At 38.6% G+C, this 26360-nt stretch overlaps 1 protein-coding gene across 1 annotated transcript; it reads right to left on the bottom strand.

Moving 5' to 3' along the window:
• Positions 1 to 798: 798 nt before the first annotated feature.
• TNKS2 (tankyrase 2) lies at positions 799 to 25928 on the bottom strand. Its single transcript, XM_048945735.1, has 27 exons — positions 25712 to 25928; positions 20964 to 21188; positions 19902 to 19997; positions 19549 to 19585; positions 19169 to 19244; positions 18638 to 18732; positions 17407 to 17473; positions 15713 to 15899; positions 14673 to 14794; positions 14090 to 14181; positions 13923 to 14001; positions 12704 to 12875; positions 11915 to 11994; positions 11328 to 11473; positions 10759 to 10924; positions 10246 to 10465; positions 9796 to 9905; positions 8959 to 9147; positions 7985 to 8237; positions 7245 to 7327; positions 6539 to 6659; positions 5672 to 5769; positions 5200 to 5274; positions 4099 to 4204; positions 2592 to 2778; positions 1469 to 1625; positions 799 to 1162 (listed from the first exon to the last, which is right to left on the bottom strand). The coding sequence occupies exons 1-27, from the start codon at positions 25911 to 25913 to the stop codon at positions 1100 to 1102; spliced, it is 3504 nt and encodes a 1167-aa protein (XP_048801692.1). The 5' UTR covers positions 25914 to 25928; the 3' UTR covers positions 799 to 1099.
• Positions 25929 to 26360: the final 432 nt, after the last annotated feature.

Here is a 26360-nt window from a genome sequence, read left to right as displayed (position 1 = left end):
GACGACGTGATGGTTTCAACATTTCCACCTTGCAATACTCACATCCTGAGGGCACTAACAAGGAGATGCATTTAGCAAAATAATCATATGGAGAAGGCCAAGCTGCCACCCTCACATTAGGAATGAACCATTTAACTTCCAGGCTTAAATGGAAGCAAGAGGAACTCGAGACAGACCTCCTTGAGGTTAATTTGCCAACTACATTCAAGGAAAATAATTTATTAAAACTAACTTGCAAGGTCTACTAGCCTTGAAGTGAGGATACAGCTCAACTATCGCTACAGTTAAATAAAAACTTCAGAAGACATTTTACAGAAATAAAAATATGAGACTCTAGTAAAGAGGTGGAAGAACACCCTAGCATTCAGTTGGAATATTTTCATAGCCTATCGTTCTCAGGAATGCATATTTCATAAATAAAACTACAGAACAAAAATTTGAATATTCAATCTAAAGTTGGCTATTTCTAAACTTCTTCAGATAAAATTTGTTTTCTCTCCCCCAAACAAATTATAAACCCTGAAAAAAAATTGGCTTTTCAAATCTATTGTGCATAAGCAAACAGATGAACAAACCAACATTTGGAAAAAAAACATTTTGTACAAGGTTGCAGTTCTAAAACACTTATATTACAAAGCAATGTAAATAAATACCAAGCTAGTACAAAAGCTCTTATTTACAGTTTTACAAACGGAAACATTTTCAGTGTAAATGCAGTGTTTTAAAGAACACAATATTAGTAAAATGATTTCCTGTATAGAGCATTATCATTTCTGTTATATTTCAACGCAGTATTGTATAAAACCATTGTTTCAAGTTAATTTTTGTTTTAATTTAGTACAGGCAAACCGCAGTTTACGCCTGGAATGGTGTCTGTTAAAGTGCTGAAAAAGAGGACAATTCTGAAATTTTAGAAAAACATACTATACATTATTAAAGCTTTATCAAGTCAAAAACGGCAGATTTTATTCACATTTGCTACCACACCACCTGTGGATGGAAGATTTTTTTTTTTTTCAACAACTCATTGCAGTTAACAGGATGGCAGACATTGGTATCTTCACATCCAAGTCTGATGGTTTCTCAAACGTAATTTGTCTTAAGCTTCAGTGGTGGCTTCAGGTTTCATGATCTGGTAAGTAATCAAGTATTCTGGATAAGCCTGAAAGAGTAACACACGTTCTTTATTAAGTTTACATTTTCTGGATACATTCAGAACATTTGCTGTAAAAGAAAAAAAATGTCTATTGTCAAAGAAAAAGACAAAATGCCAAATGGCAGAATGCCTGAAGTATTCAGACAACAAAGAAAATTCACTTTCAGCCACAGCTAGAGTTTAAGACTACAGCTATTTCTACCACACAGAGTGAAAGCAACACAACAAAAACAAAAAAGACCCCACAAAAGGCAACATACTACACTGCCTTAAAAAAAGAGTCTGAAAATCCAAAACAAAAAAGCAACTTGCCTGCTCCCCTCTGTAAATGACATATTCTGCCAATGCCAGTCCATTTACACTGGGTCGCCCAGTAACTGAGTGATGTCCAGGGGGAGAATGGGCCATTTTCATAGCACTGAACTGCAGGAAAGACTTGCCCAGTGTTACACGACAAAACAGCAACTGCCTGTGTTGAAAGGGAAAAAAGGATCATGACTAAAGAATGCTTGTATAGCACTAGAAAGACTGTCTTTGTAATTTTAAACTGTTGCTTGAGAACCGCGCGCTTTATGAACACTTCAGGTACTCTCCGTAGTTTGCAAAATTCTGAAATTTTGTTTGGAAGGACAAAAGTTATGGCATCTTTGGAAAAGTTCTTCCATCTGAGAAAAGGGCTGTTAATAGCAAACAAATACTTACTGGACACAGTGTGCTTAACAAAGCACTCAAGATTTTTCACTGAGCTTTCCCTCCCCTCCCCTTTTCCATTTTAATTTTCTATGGGTCCCCGCTCTCAAATTGTTCATGCTAACATCATAGTTCCCTGATGCTCTAACATTAGATTTCTATCTAACAGCCTGACTAAACTGACATTCTCTAGACTTCAAGAAGATTCTTATTTTTATTTGAGAGTACCAGAAAATGGTAACAGTATAAAGTGAATACGGGTACAGACTCAAGGATTTAAGGGGATTTAAGAATGCTGGTAGTATCAGAGATTGCATAAATCCATGCCTATATTTTATCGTCTGAAGCAGCAGTGACATGAGATGATCTCTTCCAAAGTGCCAAATTGTTCCTCAATACAGCATCTGAGCATCATTGAGTTTTTCCTGTCTCTGTGACAGACGATCAAATGGGCAGCACACTGATACTGCTACATTTTTCACACAAGCAGCTAGCAGACCCTCCTTGCTCTGTAAGTCTGATTTTTAAGAGCAAAGTCTTGGTTATATACAATGAAGATAGCTGAAGGTTCTGAAATATAAATATCAAGGTTGTTTAATCATCTCTGCTAGGCTCAGTGTACAGCAGTGCTAAAAAGGCCTTGTTACCAAGGAAATCTTTTCCCACAGAATCTGCCAATTTGCACACCGTGTTGTAGACCAGCAAATCAAGATCGGATTCTTTTATGTAAAAGATCATAACTTACCTATGGCAAACATAACAGGATCTGTCTTTGTGAATTGGACATCCAGTGCCACCTCCAATCCCATACACATATTGATTGCTTTTGGAAGAATTTTCAGCAAAATAAATCCCAGCTCCAAACATGCCACCTATATAAGCATGTCTTTCATCAAAGCCTTTGTGAATGATTGCATTCACAAACGGGGAGCCTAAGAGAAGGGAAGTAAAATATTTAAAGTACACCACATAGAAATTTGTATCAATTTTACTGTCATCCCCCAACTTTTTTCTTTTCGGTATCCCATTTCCTCACACACACAGAGCGAAATCTATCTCCAAAAATTCCGAGCTCCAATTTACAGGACCAGTTTGCTAAAGATTTTATGCAAGGGATAGGTGCCAAAAGGTGTCAGCTTATCACGTATTTGCAAAGGATAGTATCTCAAATAACTTGCTACAAGAGAAAGCTCAGTGAATCTGCATTCCCTTCAGCATGGCTTCATATCATAGATTCTGGGCTGCGCTGCTACACAAATCCCATTTTCTTCTTAATAAGTTGCACTTAAAAAAGAAGTTAAAAAATAGACTCCAAACAAAACTGTGCAGCAATTGTCAAAAGCTGTTTGTCTCTCCAGCATTCTTTTTCACTATTTACTTGCAACCAATGGTCATAACATTTAGACTTCAAAAATAACCTATTAAAAAGTTAGACTCTGGATCTTGAGATGCATTATATTCTTTAATTCTGAAAAAAATGCATTCTTTTAGTAAGCTTTCATACCACGGTATGAATATGAGGGAATTTTTAGAGAAAAGCTATTCTAAGAGAACATGGCATTTCAGTTATGTAAGGAGTTACAGTGAAAATAATCTCAAGTCTTTTCTATAAGAAAAGATCATTCCATCAAGAGGCTGGTTCCTCTTATGCAGGTACAGACCACAGTCAAAAGACAGTATTTTGATCTCTGTCAGTCTGGGCAAGCAATAATTGCTGTGTTACTGCAACTTCCAAGAGTAACCTTGTGCTGGGAACTAAGTAGTTTTCTTCACTGTAGGAAAGCACAGTAGATGTATTTAATTTCTCTATCAGGACAAACTGCATAACTGCATGCAAGACATCTTTCCACTAGCTTTGGTATAACCTTTATTTATTTATTCATCATTCCAGTAAAGGCTGTAAGAACTTAATTACCGATTAAACAAACAACCCCCACAGCTCATAGTAGAATAGTTTGATCCTTCATCACTTTCATCAAACAACCAATAACACTGTTCTGGTAACATAATGAAGGATGGGGCACATTCCCTTAGCCTCCATTCGTTACAGCTAAAGTGTTTTCACTTAGAACTTCACAGTCTCCTGTGGGAGAAACATGGCTGTGCAAGTTTCAGAAGAAGAATCCAGTGCATTGTGCATTGTGCCTTAATAAAATGTTTGAAAAAAACCTAATACATATATCCAACAGAAACCCTCCACTAAATAGCACTGACAGTTAGATGAGTATCTAAGACACATTCCAACATCTCACCATGAAACAGCATCCTTTCGTTAGCATGGTTATGATTCTCTTCAGAGACCTCTTTCCTCCTGTGAGTATATCTTTCCCACAGCTTTTTGTTGCAGACTTTCTGAATCTGAAACAGTAAAAATATAAGTTTAATCCCCAAATTGAAAACCTGTGTTTACATGACAGATTTTTAACATATATTAGTTGTATCACAACACTTTAAAATGCTTAAAGAATACCTAAAGAATATTTCTTTCCTTAAAACTCAACAAAAAACAACAGAATTCTTTAATTTACCCTCACAAGTGTTACTGCAGTATACTGAGTAAATACTATATGTTTAATTAAGAATCAATTACTTTTAAACATCTTAAACCTTCTTAATTTGCATTTAACAGGCCCAGTCACAATTATGCCGCAGTATCCCTCCGAGAATAGACTGATAAAGCCATCTATATAAAGAAGAGTCTTCGTGGAAGACCTCTAGAATAATTAAGGTACCCTAAGCAAAGGTAGGGTGAGCAGTAACAAAGCCTTGTGTGTGTAGACAGTGCATTTGTTCTATTACAGAAGTGTCATATTAGGTTAGCATAAAATCTGTATTTAAGAAATTAGCAACTTACAATTTTAACTAAAACAACCATTTCTCCAGGAGAAAATGCAAACTGAAATTCTGCTGAATTATTTAAACAAAGGTTGTCTACTTCCTGTTGCTTTAAGCTGCTTTGGTTTTAAATCAAGCCATACTAGGTCCCTTCACTTCCATCCCTCAAAAGTTTTGTTTTCACTCCTTGTTTCCTGCTTTTTGCTCACACTTCCTTAATGGAAGTAAGCCTTTGTTTCCTATGAAACCTTCTATATTTTTCTTCAGATATTCTGCAGTTTTCTGTGAGGTCCTTTTATGTCAATTTTTTTTTTTTTTTTTAAATGTTTATTGACCTGTAAGTAGTTTTTCCCATATCATCCTACTCTTTGAATTTCCCTGAAGGATAATCTTTTCCCTGTGCATGTCTCAGAACGACACATCTCCTACAGAATTCAACAAATAAATGCAGAGCATTTTATGGACAGGTCAAGGATAATTTTAGCCAGATCACTTAGTCATGAAAACGTGACAGTCACCTTTAAAATGTTGTATCTATTGAAGACTCCCCCAGCATGTCCTCCATCTCTGTGCTCTCGGACAGTACTCTGCATCTGAAGATTTCAAATGAGAAAGATTGCCTTTATTCTGTTTGGACTAATGTCTCTTCATAACTGTCTTGTGTGATTACTATACTTCGCAAGGAAGTGACTTAAACACTTTTAAGCAATTGGTAGTATAGAATATGTGTTACATGCAAGAGCTTTTCTATATTGCACAGTGTTAAAAACATGAGCAGCAGTAACAACATTACTAAGAAAAAAATACCAATCTCACGAGCACGGACTGTAATAGTGGTATAATTAAGATGGAAACTTGAAGTATCCTTACTGCAAGTTTCTTACTATACTTATAAATATTAATCATACTTCAATTGTCTAGCAATGCCCTCTGGCCATATCAGTAGTGGAACTAACAAAAAATACTGAGAAGTTAAAAAGAGAGGCATACCTCCTCTTCTACTGACTGAAACTCCTTATCTTCAGAGGAAAGATCTATGAGAAGAGTTCCGCTACTGGAGGTGTTTAGAGTCAGGTATGGGTTAAGTCCTGTGAATACAACAAAACATAGCAGCAGCTTCAGAAACTGCTTTAAGACTGCCAGTTTGGCATGATCACCATTAACACAGTTTTAAGAGATCCATTTTCTGAGAACACATTTTACAGGATGAAGACTTTTGCCAAAAAATAAGGCAGCAAATATTTTCAATGATTTACACTGCTTTCCATCAGCAATGTATTTTTTTGAGGATGTCAAAGTGCCATCCCTCAAACTACTTTGCTGGTTTCAAACAAACTTTTTCAGTATTTCCTTTTATAACCCCTCCCTGTACACTACAATGAAAACATCATAAACGCCATCAAAGCATAGCAGTTGTGTTTGAATACAGATTAAAATTATTTTTATTTATCTGAGGATACTTATCATTCATTCCATCCACAGGAATGAACATTTCAGACACATCAACCCATGTGCCTGTGCTTAGCCTGCTATTTCCAACATACACGACAGGGCAACTACACATAAGCTGCTGCCTGCTTGAGAGTTCATTTCAACATTAGGCAGTGGAAAAACATGGAACCTGTCCTTTTGCAGAGTCCCAGAGTCTGCAACTGCTGATAATGGTATCATAACAGATAATCAGCCTGAAGTGCTTGCAACACGAACATACTTAGGTATATGAGCACAAGAGCAAGATACAGAAAATTAACAAAAGCACTGACAGACAACAATGTCACTGCCTGGGATAATCTGAGGTATTACTGAAACGGATTCTACAAAAGCAGTATTACATAATAACTTGAAACAAGTATATACCTTGCTGTCCAGAAATCAGCCTTTCAACTCCTTTAATGATTTTGTGCCTATGGCCGTAAGCATTAATTCCGATTTCCTTCAATTCTTTGTGTCCCATTTCAACCAACACATCAAGTGTTATCTAGAATGGGAGATAGATCATTTTTTGTACAACAGCATAAACAGAACAACACAGCTGCCAATGACAGCAGAAACATACAGCACAACTGCTGAGGCAAAAAGCGACTAAGAAAATATACGCAACTTAGGACACTATTCTTGTCCTTAGCTCTGATTCAACTGTTTTCTCCAAACTTTTGTCTGCAAATAAATATGCTATGAAACACACAACCAAGCAACTGGTATCATTAGCAAGGATCACGTTTCTGACTGAGAAATAAACACAAATTTCTAACCAGTATGTACTACTATTCACCATGTATACCACTGAGAGGAAACAGAGCTATACTCTCAAACTGGTACACTCTTGTTCATAGGTCTTACTTATACGCACATAAATATTTACACACACACACATATATATAAAATACACATCTACATTAACATACATAAAAAATTCTGCAAGTATGAACCTTTCCTTCATTCCATTCCAAGTTGGAAACACTGACTTATTTTAATATACCTAACTACACTACTCTAACCAGTCAGTATTTATTGCCTTACTTTCTAACAGAGTATCTGGAAATAAGTGTACATACTCACTCACCTGTTCTCTCTCAAATATGTCAATTAGATGTTCAAGGCCAAGGTTCCGCACAAACTGATTTATGCTGAAATCTACACCTGAGACTGGATAAAAGAAAAACCTCAGAAGAAATATTCATGTACTACATAACAAAATACAATCTTACTATCAGTGACAATTACGGGAGGTAAAGAAATTCCTGGCCTTGTGAAAATAGGAAATAAATATCTGTCACTAACTAGTGACAACAATCAGTCAACTCTGACTCCATCATCTGTGTACATGTGCACACACACACAGAAGTGGTCTTTTTGCCTCCATGAGATAAGCAACAACCTACCTAATAGAAATGGATGTTCAAACAGCAAATATTTTGAGAACTAACACATTATAGAAGTAACCTGTTCAGAACATCTGGTCTAACCTTTCAGAAACTGGATAAAATTAGTTGTAAAACACTGCTTGGAATGGAGTCAAATTTCATCTGATTTCTCTTTTAAGACAGTTCACCCTTCTGAGTCTGTATAGAAGAAAGAAAGAATCTTTTGAAGATACTCTGTAAGAAGAAAATACTAAAATCTTGTAGTGCAAGATTTTTAGACTTCTGCTCTTCACTAATGACAGTGTAATGAATTGTAATGAATAGGGATATTGTGTATGTTCTACGTCACAGAAACGGCGTATATCTTTTGGGAAACTTGACAGATGCGTTCCATAACACAGTAGAAACTGTTACTCATTCCTAATTGAGAAAGCCTCACCTTCTTTTTTCTCCAGAACAGTAGCTCCCTCTGCACTGCTTGTACCAACAACTGATGGAAGTTCAGAAAAACTACCAGACAAATTGTCAAGACTACTTGCAGCAGACAGACTGGATGGACTGGATGGAACAGATGACAGGGGATCAGCTGTAGAACCTGCTGTCTGAGATACACTTATAACCTGAGGTTTGTAGCAAGATGGTAAGGCAGAAGGAGGCATTGCTGCTGTCAATAGTGCGCTGACATCATCTGCCTGAACATCAGAAGACAATTTATTAAAACAGAGGAACATTTTTACAGAGTTGTTTATCCTAAACGCATCATCATCATTCCAGACTTATTCCTAAGTATACTAAAAAACAAACAAATGCATATTGGAAAACATATTTTACAATGCAATTCAACAAAGAGCTTTTATGCTAATAGCACAGACAATTCTGTAAGATGTTTATAAACACAAATGGTAATAAAACAAAAAGTTTTTACTTCAATATTTCTCAAAAGCTTTTAAGACAGTTAAATAAAACTACATTTGTAGGAAAAACTACTTTTTTTTTTTTTTTTTTTTTTTTTAAGATTTTATGAAATCAAATTTACTCTGGGTAACTTTGGATTGTATTATAAAACTTGGAGGGAGAGACAAGCCATCAAAGCCCTAACTGTCAGATAGTTTCCCAAATTTGTGTTGCTATAAAGTTTGCTTACATTTGATTACTACAATTTTTTTATTAGTTAAAAATCTAAGTATTAAATTAAGAGCATTAATTTATAAGCACAAATTCTTTTTGTGCTTTTTTCCCCTGCCTCATTTTGAAGTAAGCCTCGAGCAAGAAAATATTTAAAGGTTTAAAAATGCTCTACTAACATTCCCTGTAAGACACATATGAACAAGAAAACCCATAGTGAGAGTCATTTAAGGTAAGCCGCCACAAGAACCAGATTAGAACAGATTTCCCAAGAACCCCAACACTTACAGTGACCAGGTCTAAAGGTGTTTGTCCTTCCTGGTTTTTCAGTGTAGGATCAGCCCCGTGTGCCAGCAACAAGGCACAAAGCTGTGTCCTTCCTTTCTGGGCTGCTTCATGCAAAGGTGTGAAAGCCCACTTGTCTGTAGCATTCACACACGCGTTGTACTTTATAAGCAAAGCTGCCACATCCACATGCTGGAAAAATAAAACCATCAGGGGTGTATTCCAGTGTACTACCAAATATTAAGTTAACTCACAACTACTGCTGATAATTTCTCTGCAATTCTCATTTTGATTTTCCTTACGATGCATTTACTTTGCAATTACTATAAAAGTTTTAAGATGAGGTGTTTTCTTCCTGACCTACTACATTCTGATAAAAGACTAATATTCTCTAGTAGGGGAGGAAAAAAACAACAACAACAACAACAACAAAAAAAGGGACTACAACAGAATTCAAATCCAGAAGAATTAAAGACTTGATCCAAGCACAAAGATCCTGAGCCACAACTAGTATCTCAACACCAGACTTGTTGGTAGAATCAAACTGGCACAGGTATAGAAATAAATTGTGGAACACCTTTTGAGTGGTTGACTTTGCATGTGTTCACATTCAGAAAACAACTCTGTCAATTCATACCATTGTTTTACAAATTCAAAGAGTTGCTTGCATACGACAATAAGCTTGCTATGAATGAATTACTTATTTACTTTTTTATACATAAGATTACGTTATAACTCAATAGCAAAAGCTTTTTGGAGAATATTGGTCACAATGCTGTCGCTGAAATGCACTGCTTATTTTTTTGGTAAGAAAATATCCTCAAAGTCCAACATATTTACCCCATAAGATGCAGCATTATGCAGAGGAATCAAACCTCCTTTATCCTGGGCATTCACATCTGCTCCATGCTGTAGCAGGTACTCTGCAACCTCCAAATTGTTGTAACCAGCTGGAAGGGTGCAAAAGGACAGAATGAATACAACATACCTTTAAAAGACTACCTCAACAAGCTGCAGAGAATGATAATTCACTTAAATTACTTGGAAGTTAATACGTCCCTTCCAGTGAAGACAGTGCGTTGTTACAGAAGACAGCTTCCCACTTAAGGCTAACTGATTTTAAAACCTCTGTCAATATATGCCCAATAAAAGACCCTCTTGGGCTGAACAGAACAGGAAAACTGAAGTTAAACAGTCTAGAAGAGTGGAGAAACAGATGACTAATATGCATAGAATACTAAATTAAGGAGTTCAGTTTACTAACCCTAATCAGTTAAATAGAACACTGACCTGCTAAATGGAGTGGTGTTGAATGCCGCCCTTGCGTGTCCCGACAGTTGACATTGTCAGGTGAACAGAGCTTTTTCACCCGAGCCAAACAACCTTTCTTAGCAGCATCAAGCAGAGCTGCATCTCCTCTAAGTAGGTCTTGAATATCAGTATCTCCATCTTTAACGAGGTCTAAAGGAGTATTTCCATCCCTGTTCTTCTTTGTGGGGTCAGCTCCATGCTGTGCACACAAAAAACAGGTGTTAAGCATGCACATACACAGAATAAATATTGTGCATCTCAGGAATCTTTCACCTTACTAAGCAAATATTTTCACACATTCTTGACTCCTTTGCAGAGAGCCTTCCACTTACTATGAAAAAAATAAATACACTTGCCAATAGTTGTCCTCCTATGGGAAATGTTTACCTCATTCATTTAGCAACCACAAACCAATCTGTCTAAGAAGTACAAGCACATTTCAGGCTGAATAAGAAACGTAAGAAAGTAACCCTTCTCAAGCATATATAGTACCTGCAATAGGAGTTTGCAAATCTCGTATTTTCCTTTTGCTGCAGCTTCATGTAAGGGAGTAAACTTCCACAAGTCAGCTACATTGACAACTGCACCATGTTTAACAAGCAGCTCTGCAACCTCATAGTGACCATATGAGCAAGCATTATGTAAAGGAACAAGTCCTCTGGAAAACAAATAATAAAAAGGTTATCTTAAAAAAAACAGAATCTCTTTTCACACACAGATATGAACCTAAAGCACAACATACCTTAAACAATTATAATAAAAACTCTTTTAAGAAAATTACATTTTCCATAGTAGCTTATATGCATATATTGTGTATATCTGCTACCAAAGTAGTATAAATGCCAGTAGCAGTGAATGAAAGTAAAAATAGAATAACAGTAACCGTCTCAAGTGCAAAATGTTTTTCTGGATATTCGAACAGCTTCGTTGTAACAGAAGTGCCCATGAAAATAAAAGACTGACTGAAGAAAGATGGGACGCACATCAGCTATCAAAAGACAAAAGCTCACAAATGCAAGTAGTAACAATAGCCATGAAAATATACAAGTGTGATTATTTACCCCTTATCTTTTGCATGCACATCAGCTCCATGCTGAAGAAGATATTCAACAACAGACACCCTGTTGTATCCAGCTGCAAAATGAAGTGGTGTAGACTGACGCCCTTCAATATCTCTGCAGTTCACACTTTGAACTGTACACAGTTTCTGTGAAACCCAACAGACAAAACATGAATCCCTATATATGGTGTAGAAACATGTTAATTTGAGTCATAAAATGCTGTTATACGCACCCATTTCTGAAAAAACCTTTTTTCATTTTAAAAACTGTTTTTTAAATAGAAATATTACTTTTCATAGGTTGTATCCCCTGAAAAAATAATTACCTTCTCTTCCCAATCTCACATCTGTGACATACATACATTTTTAAAGTAAGAATTGAATGCAAATTCAGGAGGTGGAAAACATCAAAATTTTGTTATCCATAGTTTTTGCACAACAGAAAGGTTTTACCATGAATTGTAACTTCCATAAAGTAGTAAGAAAAGCTATTCATTTGGTTGTTTTTTTTTTGTTTGTTTGTTTTGGTGGGGGGAAGAAATGACAGGAAGCAATTCCCACTTATTTCTGGGACAGATCTAAACTTACTTTAACAGTATCCACATCACCAGCCTTTGCAGCCTCCAACAACTGCCGATCTGCATCTGAATTACCTAGAGGGATACCTTCTGCAAAACAAGTGAGATTGCACGGCAGATCATTAACTGTACATACTTGAAATAATTTAGGATAGGAAATAATTTCTGTATCTCAAGAACTTAAAGGAAGTCAAGGACTTAATGGAAAAAGCTATTCAACTATAGATTGGTTTTGTATTTTTTTTAATTATGTACAGCTGTACCTATTAACTCTACAAGTGTTTAAAAAGTTGCCTACGGGAACATGATTCCTACCAATTTTAGAATGTTGTGAAACCAATTCAATATTCAGTTTCAGAATAAGACTAATCTGAAGAAACTTACACATATAGTATCTAAACCTCAGTAATTAAAATCTACACAGCCTGTTGCCTCTGCTAGCAACTGCACAGCAACCATTTTTTTTTTCTTTTTAAATCCATTTTCTACTTATAAGACTGTACCTTCCCCTCCATATATCAGGACTTTCACAAAATGGTTCCAGGTGGCTTTACCGTTAAACATTCTGAGCAGCTCCAACAATCTGCACACCACTAGAGATTTAATCATACCTATAAGCAGGACATTTCCATGCGCATGTGGTTATGGAATAAGAATCGAATAACTCAAACCAGCTTTTACCTTCCACAAAAAGTACCTTTTTTGGTTTGTTCACTACTATTCCTTGACAGAACTCGAAATAGCAAGTAACTTGTTATCACATCACTTCCTAAACACATCTTGAATAAATCAGTTGTACCTTGCAGTAGTTGTTGCACACTTTCATTCCCCATTTGTAAGGCTGTAAAGCCCTGCAGAGATACAATGGAAGGATCACATCCAGAACTCAACAGCAACCTACAAGTTTGGAGGTGACCACAATGTGCTGCTCTATGAAGAGAGGTCTGGCCAAGGTTATCCAATGCATTAACCTAAAAATAAAACAATCTTTAGAATACATTCTTAAAGGAAATAGTAACAGCAAAACGCTGTTAAAGCTACTTTCATTGCTGAATGGGAGTGTTTCACAAGTATTCTTCCTACTTTGAAAATATGCTGAATGTTATTCTAATCAAAGGTCACGACATTTCTAAAAGGTAAGACAAACAACAGCTGTTCATAAAGTTATAACTGCACTTACAGAGGAAGAATAGACTCCTTTTAGAATCACGGGAATAATCACATGTGTGTAAACATGTGTGAACAGTTATGGCAGTTTTACATACAGATGTAGACTGTAATTTTCATTGTGCAGCAGGCATCTTTTGTGCCAGTGTGTAAAGTCACTTTTATCTGCATTGGCTTAGAGCAGTCTTTCAGATTTAGGACTTTATAACAGTGTTTCAACCAAGGCAACCAACATTCAAAATTGTGTACCCAAAGCTTATCTGTACTTCCTACTGTCCCTCTGCTTTTGATTATCACTTTGTAAACTTTACAGCAGGCCACATCCAAAAGCTGTATCCAAGTTTCCATATAGAAGAACTTAAAATACCAGTCTGGAACAACCCAAGCCCAAATTACAGAGCATCTCCTTTCTACATTCTCTTTTTGTGGAAATTTGGGTCAAAACACTGTACTGATGTAACATTTTGCTTTTACTGTAATTTTTACTGCACATGATAAAGTCTACCTGTTTTGCAGTTCTGAGTAACCTCTTGTTCGTGCATCTCCCATTTTTTTTTTAAAAGCAGAGTATAATTTCTCCTTCTTGATAACACAGCAGGTAATAAGATATTTTATAAATTTTTAATAACATGAAAAGAACGATGTCTGCACATTTTATAAAACAGGACCAAAGACAATGTCTCAAAGTGCATAACTGTACTGCTGGATTGATAGTCTGTGTCTTAAGGGTATAAATCTATAACTACCAAAACAAATTCAGCCAAGTGTCTACTCTGCTCTCCACTCTCGTGACAAGAAAAGACAAACAGAAATTAAACAACAAAAGGAAAAGTAAAAATATTAATTCATACCTTAGCTTCATGTTTCACAACTACTTCAACAACATCATTATGAGCTTTTTCTGATGCCACATGCAGAGGTGTCAAGAAGCTTTAAAGAAAAAAAAAAAAAAGTGATTCAGAAGGTATTTGGCAAAATCTTCTAAACGAAAGTTTAGGATTCACTTGTAACCACTCACTCTTTTGTCTTTTCATTAATGTTAGCTCCTTTCCTCAGCAGCAATTCACATACTTGTTTTCTCTTAGGATATGGAGATGCGGCAGCACAGTGCTGAAAACAAACAAACAAACAAAAAAAACCAACAAACATTAAAAACCATTAATAACCAGTTACCAACACAAGGTTTTATTACTTACTAAGATCTGGTTGTGTGCAAAGTCAGCATAAAAAGAAACATACAAAGAAGCCTACTAATTTAAGGAGTTCTTTAAGAGATGAGCTCTTTAGATTCATTCTAATACTTTCCCAAACTCTCAAAAGATTTTAAGCTTTACAAAGCTGACACATCTAACTTGCTAATACTAAATATTAGAGCAGTCTATAGAAGAGAATTTATACAACGTAAGTAAAAGAGGCAATTTGTATTAGTCTTAACATTACTCTTAAACAACTTTTTTTTTTTTTTTTTTTTTAATTCTAGACACTGGTCTGAATTATACAACTACACTGTTTAACAATTCAACTGAGCCCTCAAGTATTGCCTACTACGTTTAGGTCAGTCATGATACATGCAAGACAATTAAGAAATTCTGAAATGTTACCAGTGCTGTCTCATGTGTTTGAGGATGCTTGAAGTTAACTGTCTCCAAAGAAAGATGCTTCTTTATACGAGCAACATCAGATTCTCTTGCAGCTTGTAGCAGTGAATGACCTTTGAATTCATCTTTAAAGAGAAATACATACATTCCAGAACATTACATTCCTAAACACTAGAAGGATCAAGAAGATTGATTCTTTGAGTTAGACCAAAACAACCATTTTATTTCCTGATAGGACATTGAAGAGACTTCTCCCCCTGCAACAGTCATTGGTGCAAAAAATTTCCAGCTCAGACTTAAGCTTTTACACCACTTGATAGAACTTACTAGTTAAGTTAAAACACAAGAATCCCACTTTGTTTCTAAACTAAAGCCAGAGACACCCAACAAGATCTACTCCACCCACCACATTCTAGGTTCCACTCTTTGCATATGTACAAAGTCCAAGAGTATCTCTGCTTCTGACTTCCCTTTGGAAAACCATTTCTAGTTGCCACCATGAAGTCTAGTGTAGATTTTCAACATACCTCAAAGTCACTGTCTGACCACAGAGGGACAGGATTTGAAAGCATTTTTCTCAACCTGTTAAGTATGCTGAACAAAATCAGCACTTTTCATCAATTTTTTTTTTTTTTTAGTGATTGTGGCGTACTCAAAACAAACGCAGTCAATGTTCAAAACAGTTATTTTTTTCTTTTCTTCTAACAAAGTACAATGGAATAAAAAAGAATATTTCAGCAGTCTCGATGCAATGACAGGAGTAAATGGGGAGAACAAAAGCGTACCGGTAAGGTCACAAGGGAAAATGTATTCAGGTAAGAAAGGCCATAAAAAACATCCTGACCACAAATAAAACTGACCTACTTTCAGAAACATTCCAGCAACTTTAAATCTTAAGTAGTGAAATAAAATGCCAAACATTGCACAGTTAAGAGTAAAGTGTAAGCATTTTCCACATTCAACTTCTGCTGGGTCACAGGAAAACCTCAAGGAACCTAAGCATACAGTCCAATCTAAAACTGCAGAACTGATTTTATACTCACATGCCAATCGTTCTTTTAATTGGGGCGTTGGAGCCAAATCAATGGTGCTTTTGTTGTGACAGTTCAACAGTGTTGGATCAGCACCATAACTTAACAGAAGAGAACATACTTCCACCCTGTTCTTAGAAGCTGCTTCATGCAGAGGAGTGAACTGCCACAGATCCATTGCATTCACACATGCTCCGTGCTTGAAAAGGAAAGCAGTAAAAAAGATCAATATCAAACCCAGATTTCTAGAAAAAAAACTTATCAATGCAGTAGACTGTTAAAATAAAAATCAAAGCTAGTATGGAAATGGTATCCAAGACATTCTCCAGATTTTCACATTCAATATAACTGAATATTTCAACATATTGCAGTTTTTAATCTCTGGTGCCTCTAAGTTACATTTACAGAAGCTAAAGGCAAGCTAGTCTCATCAGGTATTCGTCTCTGAAAATCAAACAGCTCATCAATAGGTCAAATCAAATTAAGAGTCTAAATCACCTACATCAAATCACTTCTGGACAAGCTCCTATTACTTGTTGCTCTAGAAAAACTCTACAGTGAACAGTTACAGTAGCTCAGAACAACACACATTCTGTAAATGCCCCCCAAATAACGACAGCCAAGACGTCCAGAAAGAAATAAGCAAAATCAATCTTGGTTTAAAACATTAAGTACAAAGTTCTGCGAGTAAGACTCTTGGACTTTAACATCTATGTAATTCTTCTCTAGACACCTTCAGTTCTAACCATAAGGAAGTCTGATTGGACATGCTCATACCTACTGCTGCTGTTAACACTGTATTGCTCACAAAAAATAATTCAGTAATTACTGGAGCAGATACCAACAGGAAATACAACTGCAGCTTGGCAGTTAAGACACAAGGAGTGGCTAGGTCCATTTTTTGCCTAGTACCAGAAGATTCACTTTACGACTGGCCTGTGAAGTTCAAACAAACAAAAAAACTTGTCTGTTTATATTTACTACAAAATATGCTTCTTTTAATCATTTTTAACTTATTTTCTTCTAAACCTGAGATTGGTGGGGACTGAGATCTCAAGGTAGAAAACCAGCTACTCCCTGAGAACCCAAGCAGCCCAAGTCATCTGACAGCACCCCTCAGCTATTTTAATTCATGATTTACTGTGACAGATGAGAATGGATACAGTTCCTAAGTCCCTCTGTGGCACAGACTCTTGCAGGGCACGTCTTGAAGCCCTTGGTTTAATGTGTATCAGACTTCATCTTCAAGATTAACACAATTCAGATAAGCCAATTCAGTTTACATTCTTTTTCTCTGGTGTAAGGGCTGTGATTCTGGGCCAGAATTTACGCTGTAAAGTTCACTCCTTCAGGAAACTTACACTTTTCTATTCTTAAATACATAGTACTGCTCCTTTCATTTGGCTATTTTTTATGTGTGAAGGTGGAAAGCTTGAGAACAGCAGTACTTACTTGATGGTATAAAACCATTTAACTTCTAAGACAAGAGTTAAAAACAGAAAGCACATTTTTAAGAGGAAAGCTTCCCTGCAAGCAGAAAATTCTGTAACTTCTGTAACTTGATAACTAACAAACAGCAAGCAGAATCTATCAACTTTTAAGTTTTTAAAAAGATGAAAAATTTGCAAATTTAATCAGTCTATTAGTCTAAACTGTTCTTATTTAATGTTATCCAATCTAATTTTTTTTTTTTTTCCAAGACTAACCTTTACTAGAAGCTCTGTTACTTCATAATGACCATAGGAACAGGCATTGTGAAGTGGCACCAAATCTCTATACAGGAGAGAAGAGAGAAATTATCTTAGTACTCCTATTTAAATTCCAAAATCTAAGCATTGCTAATAATACTACGCTGCATCTTAAACATTAAAAAAAAACAACAGTGGTACCTGAGTTGTTCAAATGAAAATGAGGGGAAATGAGAAGCTTGAGAAGAGCCCATATAAACTGATCAGCCTTTTTCAGAACAAAAAACACGTAAGTTAACAAGAAGATGAGAAATGAATTGCACTGTCTTAATGCAATTGAAGGGCTCCTCTAAGACTTGGAACCTTAGTGAGAAAGAAGTAAAGGCAATAGCTGTCTAGAAGTGACAGTTGTTACTTCCTTTTTCACAAGAACACTGCTATAAAATTTTCTCCCTTGGATACCAGGAGTTTTACTGGTACTGCTTAAGTAACTGTTAAGACATTATTCCACAGTGACAGCAGAGCTAGTTCTAAAGCCTGTTTCACGTTCTACCAAGCTGAATGGTCTTAGTAGTCAGTGAGAAATTAGCCAAAGTGTGCTCTTCAACTGTGGTCTAGTAAAAGAGAAACGACAAAAGTGCATTTCAACACTGAATGGACAAAGTTGCCTGATCAGACAGCTATCTGCATAGCAGTGAAGGGATCACAGGATAAAAGGATGGATAAGAGTTTGTTTTCCATAATCTTTAACGTACACAGGCATACATATAATGAAAAACATATTTTAAAAATACTTTATACAACCATAAACAAACTCAGCACATCCGTATTTTACTACATGTTCTGAGATAACAACCAAATGCTTAAAAATGTAGTCCACAGATAACTCTGAAGAACAGATCTTCAATTTTTCATCACTTGATAAAGAAGTACAGATACTTAAAAGTAGGAATAATATTAAGACTAGGCCATTATGATATTTACTGACTCCCCAGTGATTTACTGATGTATTTTCTTAAGCAAAAATAAGATGGCCAATAATACCTGAAAGGCTACATATTTTACGGTCAGTTCTATTTAAATCCTTCTGCTTCACAATACTGAAGACTGTCCACATAGTATTTTTGTCACAACAGAAAGATTCATAGTCTCAGCTCAGAAAATCTTCACAGTTAACATGTTGTTACTATACCTCACCTCAAATTTGAGCATTTTTCATTTCTTCTGAACAAAGGAAAAATGAACCTACCCTTTATCCTTAGCGTGCACATCAGCCCCGTGCTGGAGTAACAGCTGTACTATTTTTACACGGTTATACCCAGCTGCTAAATGTAGAGGAGTAGACTGAAACGACAGAACATAGCAGTAATCAGTAACACAAAACCAGCATTTGCTCTTTTTTTTTTTTCCCCAAAACTTATTAACAGTACTAATTACTGAAGTCCTTAAAACACCTGTAATATCAAAAAAGCCCAGAGAGTTTGAATCAGACGCATCATAACTGCGTTCATTTCTCATTGTCTACTTCTACTGACATAATTAACACAAATCCTGAATCTGCTTTATTTCTAACACATTCTGGGACAAAGGACCTCTTGACAGATTTTTGAGTTCTGCAATTCATTTCTGTGTTTTAGACTGCCTTATTTCTAAGAACTTTGCCAGGACAAACAATGTTGCTTGCAAAAGGTGGAACTAAGACAGCCAGTACAAGCAATGACTGCTAAATGATAAACAGTTTATGATACAGAGTTTAAATTGCATTTTTAAAGAAAAATACCTTTCTGCCATCACTTGCATGACAGTTAACATTCAATGGTGTAAGGAGAGACATCATCTTTTCTTCATTTCCACTCCTATAGAACAAGATATGAAATAGGCAGAGTTATTTTATTAAAATTATTAGCAGCTTATGGTTTCATACTTTTCCTTGCTATAACATTCTGCAAATCTAAAATTATGTTTATTATTTGTTTCAGTAGGCAAAGCAAGAAAAAAGTGTTTATGTAGTTATTTTTGTAGCTTTATTAATAGAAACAGCCAAAGCTTACTACTTAGACGGAATGTCAACTCATAGATGTATATATTCACTACACAGAAAACCTTTAAAGAGTTATAAAAAAGTAACCAAGTTCCAGATGTGTCCATAAAAGCACATACCTGGCACTTTCTAAGAGCTCATCTTTCTTGTATTCACCTGGAAGATAGAAGAGAATTTCTAAAGTTATTAAATAAATATCCATATATTTAAGTTCATGAGTTGAGGCTTACAGTTTATCCTCTTTCAAAGCTGCAGGGAGCTAAGTACTAAAAATGTGATGCTATTTCTTAACTGTTATAACAAAGTATTTATCCGAAATGCATCCTGTTAACAACATGATAAGGCCATATAGGAATTTCTATCTAGAATTTTAAAACAGAAATGAGTTACAGTTACTGAGGGAAAAAGAATACACAGATACTGTATTACAATCACTGGAGTATTATTAGTTAATCTAAAGATTATCACGTACCAGTCAGCACTGCTTTTGCAGATGGGTCTGCTAAATCCAAAGCTGTTCTTCCATCTGTGTTCCGGATGGTCGGTTCAGCACCATGCTGCAGCAATACTTCAAAATGCAAGAGTATTTCATGAGAAAACAATTTGACAAGACAAGACTTATGAGACAATGTAAGCAACAAGCAACAACAAAAAGCCATCATTGCTCCCAACTTCCCCTTTCAACCTTTTGATGTCAGAATTCCTTAATGGCACCTGTGAACTAGTGAAACACATGAGGAAAAAAAGTCTGAACAGAGGTGGAACAATCAGAAACCAGCAGGAAGCAACTTCAGCGAAAACCTGAGACTGACATATGCCCAGCAGCTCCTTCTCGACAGGTCCAGAGCATACTGCCTCAAAACCACAGGGGACTGCTCCCTAAATAGCACACAGCAGTAGCAAGCCATGCATCTTCATAGACCTTGCACAGATACTGGGGCCAAACAGGCCATGTTACATACACTGCTCTCCAGACGTGCTCCTGAATAAAGTAAACTGGAGGAAGTCACACAGTCCAAACACTAATTTCTCAACCTCTACTTCTATCTCTTCCTCTCTCTTAAGAATTGTGTAGTCAATACACACAACTATATTCACGTGCTCAACTTGTTAAAATTTTCTTTATATCCTCAGCTCATTTAACATGACTGCTATGAAAAGAGACAGAACTAGCTCATTATTGAAAAGTTTTGTTATTTTTAGTGCACTCTGAGTAACAGCAGAAAGCAAAATAAGAGGCTGGGCAGAAGCAGAAGAATATCTACATCTATCAGATCATTCTGAGGTGCTTTTCCCTCAATGTCAATCATTATACTTGGGCAATTAACAAAGACAGATCTAAAAATTATAGTCAATTTGTTTCTCCAAAAACTGGCAGGAATTTAAGTTTATCAGAGATTTTTAAGCCTTACAGACATGGCTTCATAAAGTAAAAATAATCTTTAAAAGGTTATCTTTTACATTTTACAATACAACACACTGCATTTTTTACAGTGAAAGAAAACAAGTCATGGTAGAAGTGCAAGAAAATTACCAATGCAGACATCTGTCTTGCCCTTAATGGCTGCTTCATGAAGGGGAGTGTAATTCCAATTGTCCCGAGCATTAGGATCCGCACCGTGCCGCAGGAGGAGATTGACAACTTCAGCGTGACCAAAAGAGCAAGCATTGTGCAGTGGGATAAGGCCTCCATCATCTCGTGCGTGGACATTGGCACCACTCTGCAGTAAGTATTCGACTACATCCTTCCGACCAAAACCTGGAAGAGAAACAGCTTTGTCTCATGTGCTGGGGATGAAAGAAAGGTGCAGGGAAGGACAAACCCCCGTCCCTCTCACCCATGCTGAAACAACATATTTAAATGACAGCAATCACTCTAAATGAAGACCTCAGCTGGTGTTTCTTACTAAAGGAAGGTTATTTTCAAAAACACCCCAAATTATTTTATTAAAATCAGTAAAAAAGTAATATTCAAGATTACTAAAACAATGAATATCTTGGTAGGGCTCCCACGAGTGAACTGCTTCTTGAAAGCATAACAAAAGGACAGACTACTGACAACAAATCCTCTTTTTCAGTCACTTCATGTGGCCATTAAAGCTAATACTACTCTGTATGATACTCTGCCACCCCACAGCACATCTGCAGAAGGACCAACAGATGAGCTCAGGGAGCAGAAGTGGTGAGCTTGTGCATGCACAAGTTATATGAAGTAAAAATAAACAAACCATATAACATAGTTTGAAAATTATTTCACATGGCTTGTTTGAAAAAACATGCAGCGTTACTCACAGGTTAAAACAAGCAGCATGGCTACCTGCTCTCTGAAGGTTCATTAGCATAATGAACACACTGTTTTCATCTTTGAAATTCTCTCAAGAAAATCCTTAGGAATGTAAAACATTTATCTGAGAGCATTTATGATAAGCATGCACAACCATACTTTAAGGATATCCAGAAAGTCTACATTACGTGACTACAAAAGCTTGATCTGAAGCACAGAAATGCTATTATACCTTCAGGGGCAATTTTACTCATGTCATTCATGTTAGTGGACAGCAAAAACAAGGCCCATCTGTGGCTAGCAATGCATCATAAGTAAAATAATGGATTCTTTAAAGCCAATTCTATAGCTACTACTGTTTAATTTCAGCTGTATCTTGCACATTTATGTAATGGCACATACACCAGTATCTCAAACTACTACCAACTGTGCCCATGCTTTCTCTAGGACCTTTGTTAAGAGGACGCAACGACTCAGAACCGCTGCTCCTGCGCCTACACAGAGATGCTCTAAGGGACACAGCCTACAAAATTCCCTCAAAGCTTCACGAAGACCCATCTGAGTCACGAACTTATTAGGAAAGGTAAGAGCCACATGTTGGTATACCAAGCACCTGCTGGGTAATGACCCCTTGTGCACATGACTTGGCCTTCCTTCCTTTAAAAACCAGAGTTGCAAACCATTTTCCAGGGGAAATCAAGAATTGTGTGTGATGAAGCTCCTCGTGAGAGCTTTTCCCTCAGGACAAATCACTGTGTGACTGCAAACAGCAGCACACTCGGGGCCAGTGGGTTTAATCATTGTTACAACCCAACCTGCCCAGCCTCAGCAGGCAGCCAGGAGTCAAGGAAATCAGAAGCTAAAATGGTATTTATTCCTGACCACTGCACAGAGTTCCAGTGAGAGAACCACAGACGCACAAGATGTGCCAGCATTTTATTTCCAACAGAACTTTTCAGTTTTAGTTTCATCACAGCTGAAGTTTCTCATACCGCATTCCTCACTAAACCTGACTTCAGTGACTCCTTCTCCCAGACAGACAGTAAACAGAAGCCTGGAGCCCCACGAGGAAAGCAGAGAGACCTGAGGCTCTTCATCCTGGACAAGGGAAGACTCAGAGAAGATCTTATCAACTTCCAATTATCTGAAGGGCAGGAGTTGAGTGGATGGGGGCTGGGCTCTTCCCAGCAGTGCCCAGTGACAAGGGGCAACAGGCACAAATTGGACCACATAAAGATCTGCATGAACACGAGAAAAACTTCCTTACAGCAAGGGTGACAGAGCACAGGCTGCCCAGAGAGGAGGTGCACGTACTCAATACCTGCCTGGACAAACACATTTATTCAAACTTTAGTTTGCTAGCACCTTTACGAAAGCAATCTCTATAGAGCTATATGTCAAAAATCAGCTCCTGTAGAAGATATACTTGAAGAGTTACACTGTCTACATATTAAATCATATGCAGCATATTTCTCGTTCTTCCACTGAATTTTTCTTACATCTTCAAAATTTCCAGAAATCATGTTTCTAGGGTGAAGGCATAACCACAATTTGCCTAATTCTTACAGGATCTACTCAGATGAGTCTTTTCACAAGTGCCTCAGTCTTGTAAACATATCAAAACTGCTGCTATTTGACAACAGACTGTTTGGCACCCGCTTTTGGTACCATAAAATGTTTTCCAGAAACTACTTTACTAGTTGGGTTAGAAAAGCCTCTGATCCAACTTTCTGCCTCAGTTACGCATCTGACGGATAAACATCACTCACTCTTGCATAGAAGACATGCTGTCCATCAAAGCTTTGCTGTGTGCACACAGCTCTGAACACAGAGAACCAACATGAGCATCAATCCATAATGAGCTGTGGCAAGCCTCACTATAGTTGTAGAGAATTCACTCTGTAGCCCTCCAGTCAGTACGTAGGTTCAATCAAACACAATTCATACCCATAGCTTCTCTCAGGGCAAAGCCATCCCAGCTGGGATATATCCCCCTGCTGGGGGAATAGCAACACCCCCAAACCACCCACAGTTATGGTGGAGTGGAGATGGAGGATCGTCTGCATCAGACCAGTTTCTGGAACATGGCTTCACCATGAAGTGTGGTACAGGGGCTCTCCACAGCCTTGTGGGAGCATCCCTACAGGAAGGCACCACACGCAGAAGCCTTTCCTATGTGTGTATGCGCGCAGAGGAGGCGGCGAGGCTCTCGTTTCTTACTGCAAAGCAGCAGAGCTACTTAGGACACAGAGGAAAAAAAGAGCATTTGTGTTTGTGTTTTTTTCCCATTACAGTGATAGTTAAAGAAAAAAAAAAAAAAAGAACCAAATTCAGAACCCAGGGTATCCCTGAAAGAGAAAAAAGGCAACACAAAAACTATCTTCATGTTTCAACCACCTCTTCCACAAAACAAAGCCTTGCAAGTGAATGAAACTAGTCAGAGAAGTTTTGTAACATTTTTTTCTAACAACATGCACCTAGGCTAAACAAAGCAAGAATACAACAGACTTTTGCTTTTGCATCCTGGAATGTAATTCCTTCAGGCAACAGAGACAAAAGAAGTTGGTATTACTCAAACTGTGAATAACATGGAAAAAGTAAAACAAACAAAAACATTCTTAACCCCCAAATCAAGGAGTTGCTTATGACCAACTTCCAAGTTGAGCCTACTGCAGGTAGAGCCCTTTTTGCTGTCAGCCCATCCGAAGCAGCGGAAGCACATTAATCAAGACATTACACATGCATTTTACATCCTGCCCTAGCTAGAAACTTTTCGCACATGCTACAGACCTATGAGAAAGGCAGTTAAATTCTCTCTATCAAGCTTGAAGGGGACAGAAGCATGGACAAAAGCACTTACACACACTTTCGCCTTATATTAGAGGCCTATTTAATGGAAAAAAACTTTCAGTAAGTTAGAAGACCCGGTTTTTAAAGCCAAGACAGATCTGCCCTGTTCAGAGAGGCAAACTAGGTCACTGCCTATGGGGAACACCTCAGGCACAAAACAAAAACAAGCAACAAAATAACAACATCCAAAACTAACATGCAACCAACCCCAAAATCCAACCTAACAACCCACTTCTACAAAAAGCTGTTAGGCAGTCTCATTCGTTTAGAAGTTCACAGTTTATGAGTGAACAGGCAGGGTTGGGGTTTATGAAAAAATAGCTGCAAAACTCTCTTCCTCTGACAGGATGCTTTATGTTGTCCCCTGGGCTCCCCTGCTGATCAAGATTCCCAAATCTGCGAATCACAGCTGTCTGAAAAAAGCAGCTCTCAGGAACTCAAATCCATTAAATTTACTGAATGTAAGAAAATGACACCTTTATTAGAAACCTTTTCCAAAATAATTCACCAGGGAAACAAACGTGTTTCTTAGTTATGCACAATGCCTAGCTAAAAGCTGCCCTCGCACCTCGCCTGCTCCACGATCCTGCCACTAAGGCTGCAATCCAACCAGAGAAACACCACGAAAACAACAGCCACAATCGTGCCTTTGTCTGAAAAGGTAGTATACAGTCTTCCGGCCAGCCAGAAGAGACAGCAGTTGTTCTGTGATGTCAGCTATTTGCCTAAGTGCCAAATTAACAAAGTCTATTTGTTAGCGACACGAATGCAAAAAAACTTCGGAATCGTGCTGTCTGTCCGGCACCCTCCGCCGGCGAAAGGCTGCGGAGCAGGCCTGCCGAGGGGCCGGGAGCACTACAGAAGCACTCGGCGCTGCCGAGCCCACACGCCGCAGCACAGGCGGCACTAGGTGCCGCGGCCCGCGGCCGGCCGGGCCGTCCCCTTTACCCGTGGAACGCGGGAGGCCGCCGGCCCGTCCGAGCCCAGCAGCCGGACGCGGGGGCAGGGCAGCGCGCCCAGGGCAGAGTGGCGGCAGAGACCCGGGCCGAGGGCCGCCCCGCCCGAACAGGCTCCGCGCCTCGGGGAGGCGGCGATGCGCGGCCTGGCCACCCTCGGCCCTTCCCCGGCGCCGCGGCCACAGGCCGTACCTGCGGCGAAGTGCAGCGGGCTGGACTTCCTGCCCGCCGTGTCGCGGCCGTTCACGTTCTCGGGCCGCACCAGCCGCTTGACCCGCTCCACGTCCCCGTTCCTGCAGGCCTCGAACAGCTCCCTGGCCGGCTCCACCGCCGCGCCGCAGCCCGGCGCCTCGGCTAAAGCGGCCGCGCCGCCCGCGCACCGCCGCGCCGCCATGCCGGGACGGGCCCCCGAAGGCGGCCGAGCGGCCTTCCCTGCTCCGCTCACAGGCCGCGGCCCCGCAAGGCGGCGGCCCCGGACGCGCGCCGCTGTGCAGGGCGCTGGGCCCGACGCATCGCGGCGGAGGGATCCGAGCGGAACGGCCGCGCAACCGCAGCCGGCGGCGGCCTCGCTGCGGCCGGGAAGGGGCGGGCGGGAGGCGGCGCGCATGCGCCATACGTGGTGCCGGCCGGCCGCCGCGGGCGGGGTGGTGCGGATGTGGGGGTATGTGCCCGCTGTGCGGGCTGACGATTGCGGGTACCGGTAGTCGGTGGATTTGCGACGTCCCTTTTCGTGCTGCTTCCCCGCAAGAACGTCTTGCGGCCGTGGTGCTGGCTCTTGTTCTGCCTCGCAGAGGCTCTTACCGCTATGAATACAGTCTGGCATTGCATTTGTGGTAGAACA

Source organism: Lagopus muta, chromosome 5 (assembly GCF_023343835.1).
Source record: "Lagopus muta isolate bLagMut1 chromosome 5, bLagMut1 primary, whole genome shotgun sequence".
NCBI lineage: Eukaryota > Metazoa > Chordata > Aves > Galliformes > Phasianidae > Lagopus > Lagopus muta.
The sequence above is the reverse complement of the archived record's forward strand: the minus strand, read 5'-3'. Positions and strand labels throughout refer to the sequence as shown.

Coding starts and splice junctions, on each gene's coding strand:
- TNKS2 (XM_048945735.1), bottom strand. CDS start 25,913: ATGGCGGCGCGGCGGTGCGCGGGCGGCGCGGCCGCTTTAGCCGAGGCG. Junction 15,900..17,406: donor TAACAGAGCTTCTAGTAAAG/GTTAGTCTTGGA, acceptor TTCCTTTTCAAG/CACGGAGCATGTGTGAATGC. Junction 11,474..11,914: donor GTGATGTGGATACTGTTAAA/GTAAGTTTAGAT, acceptor TGGGTTTCACAG/AAACTGTGTACAGTTCAAAG.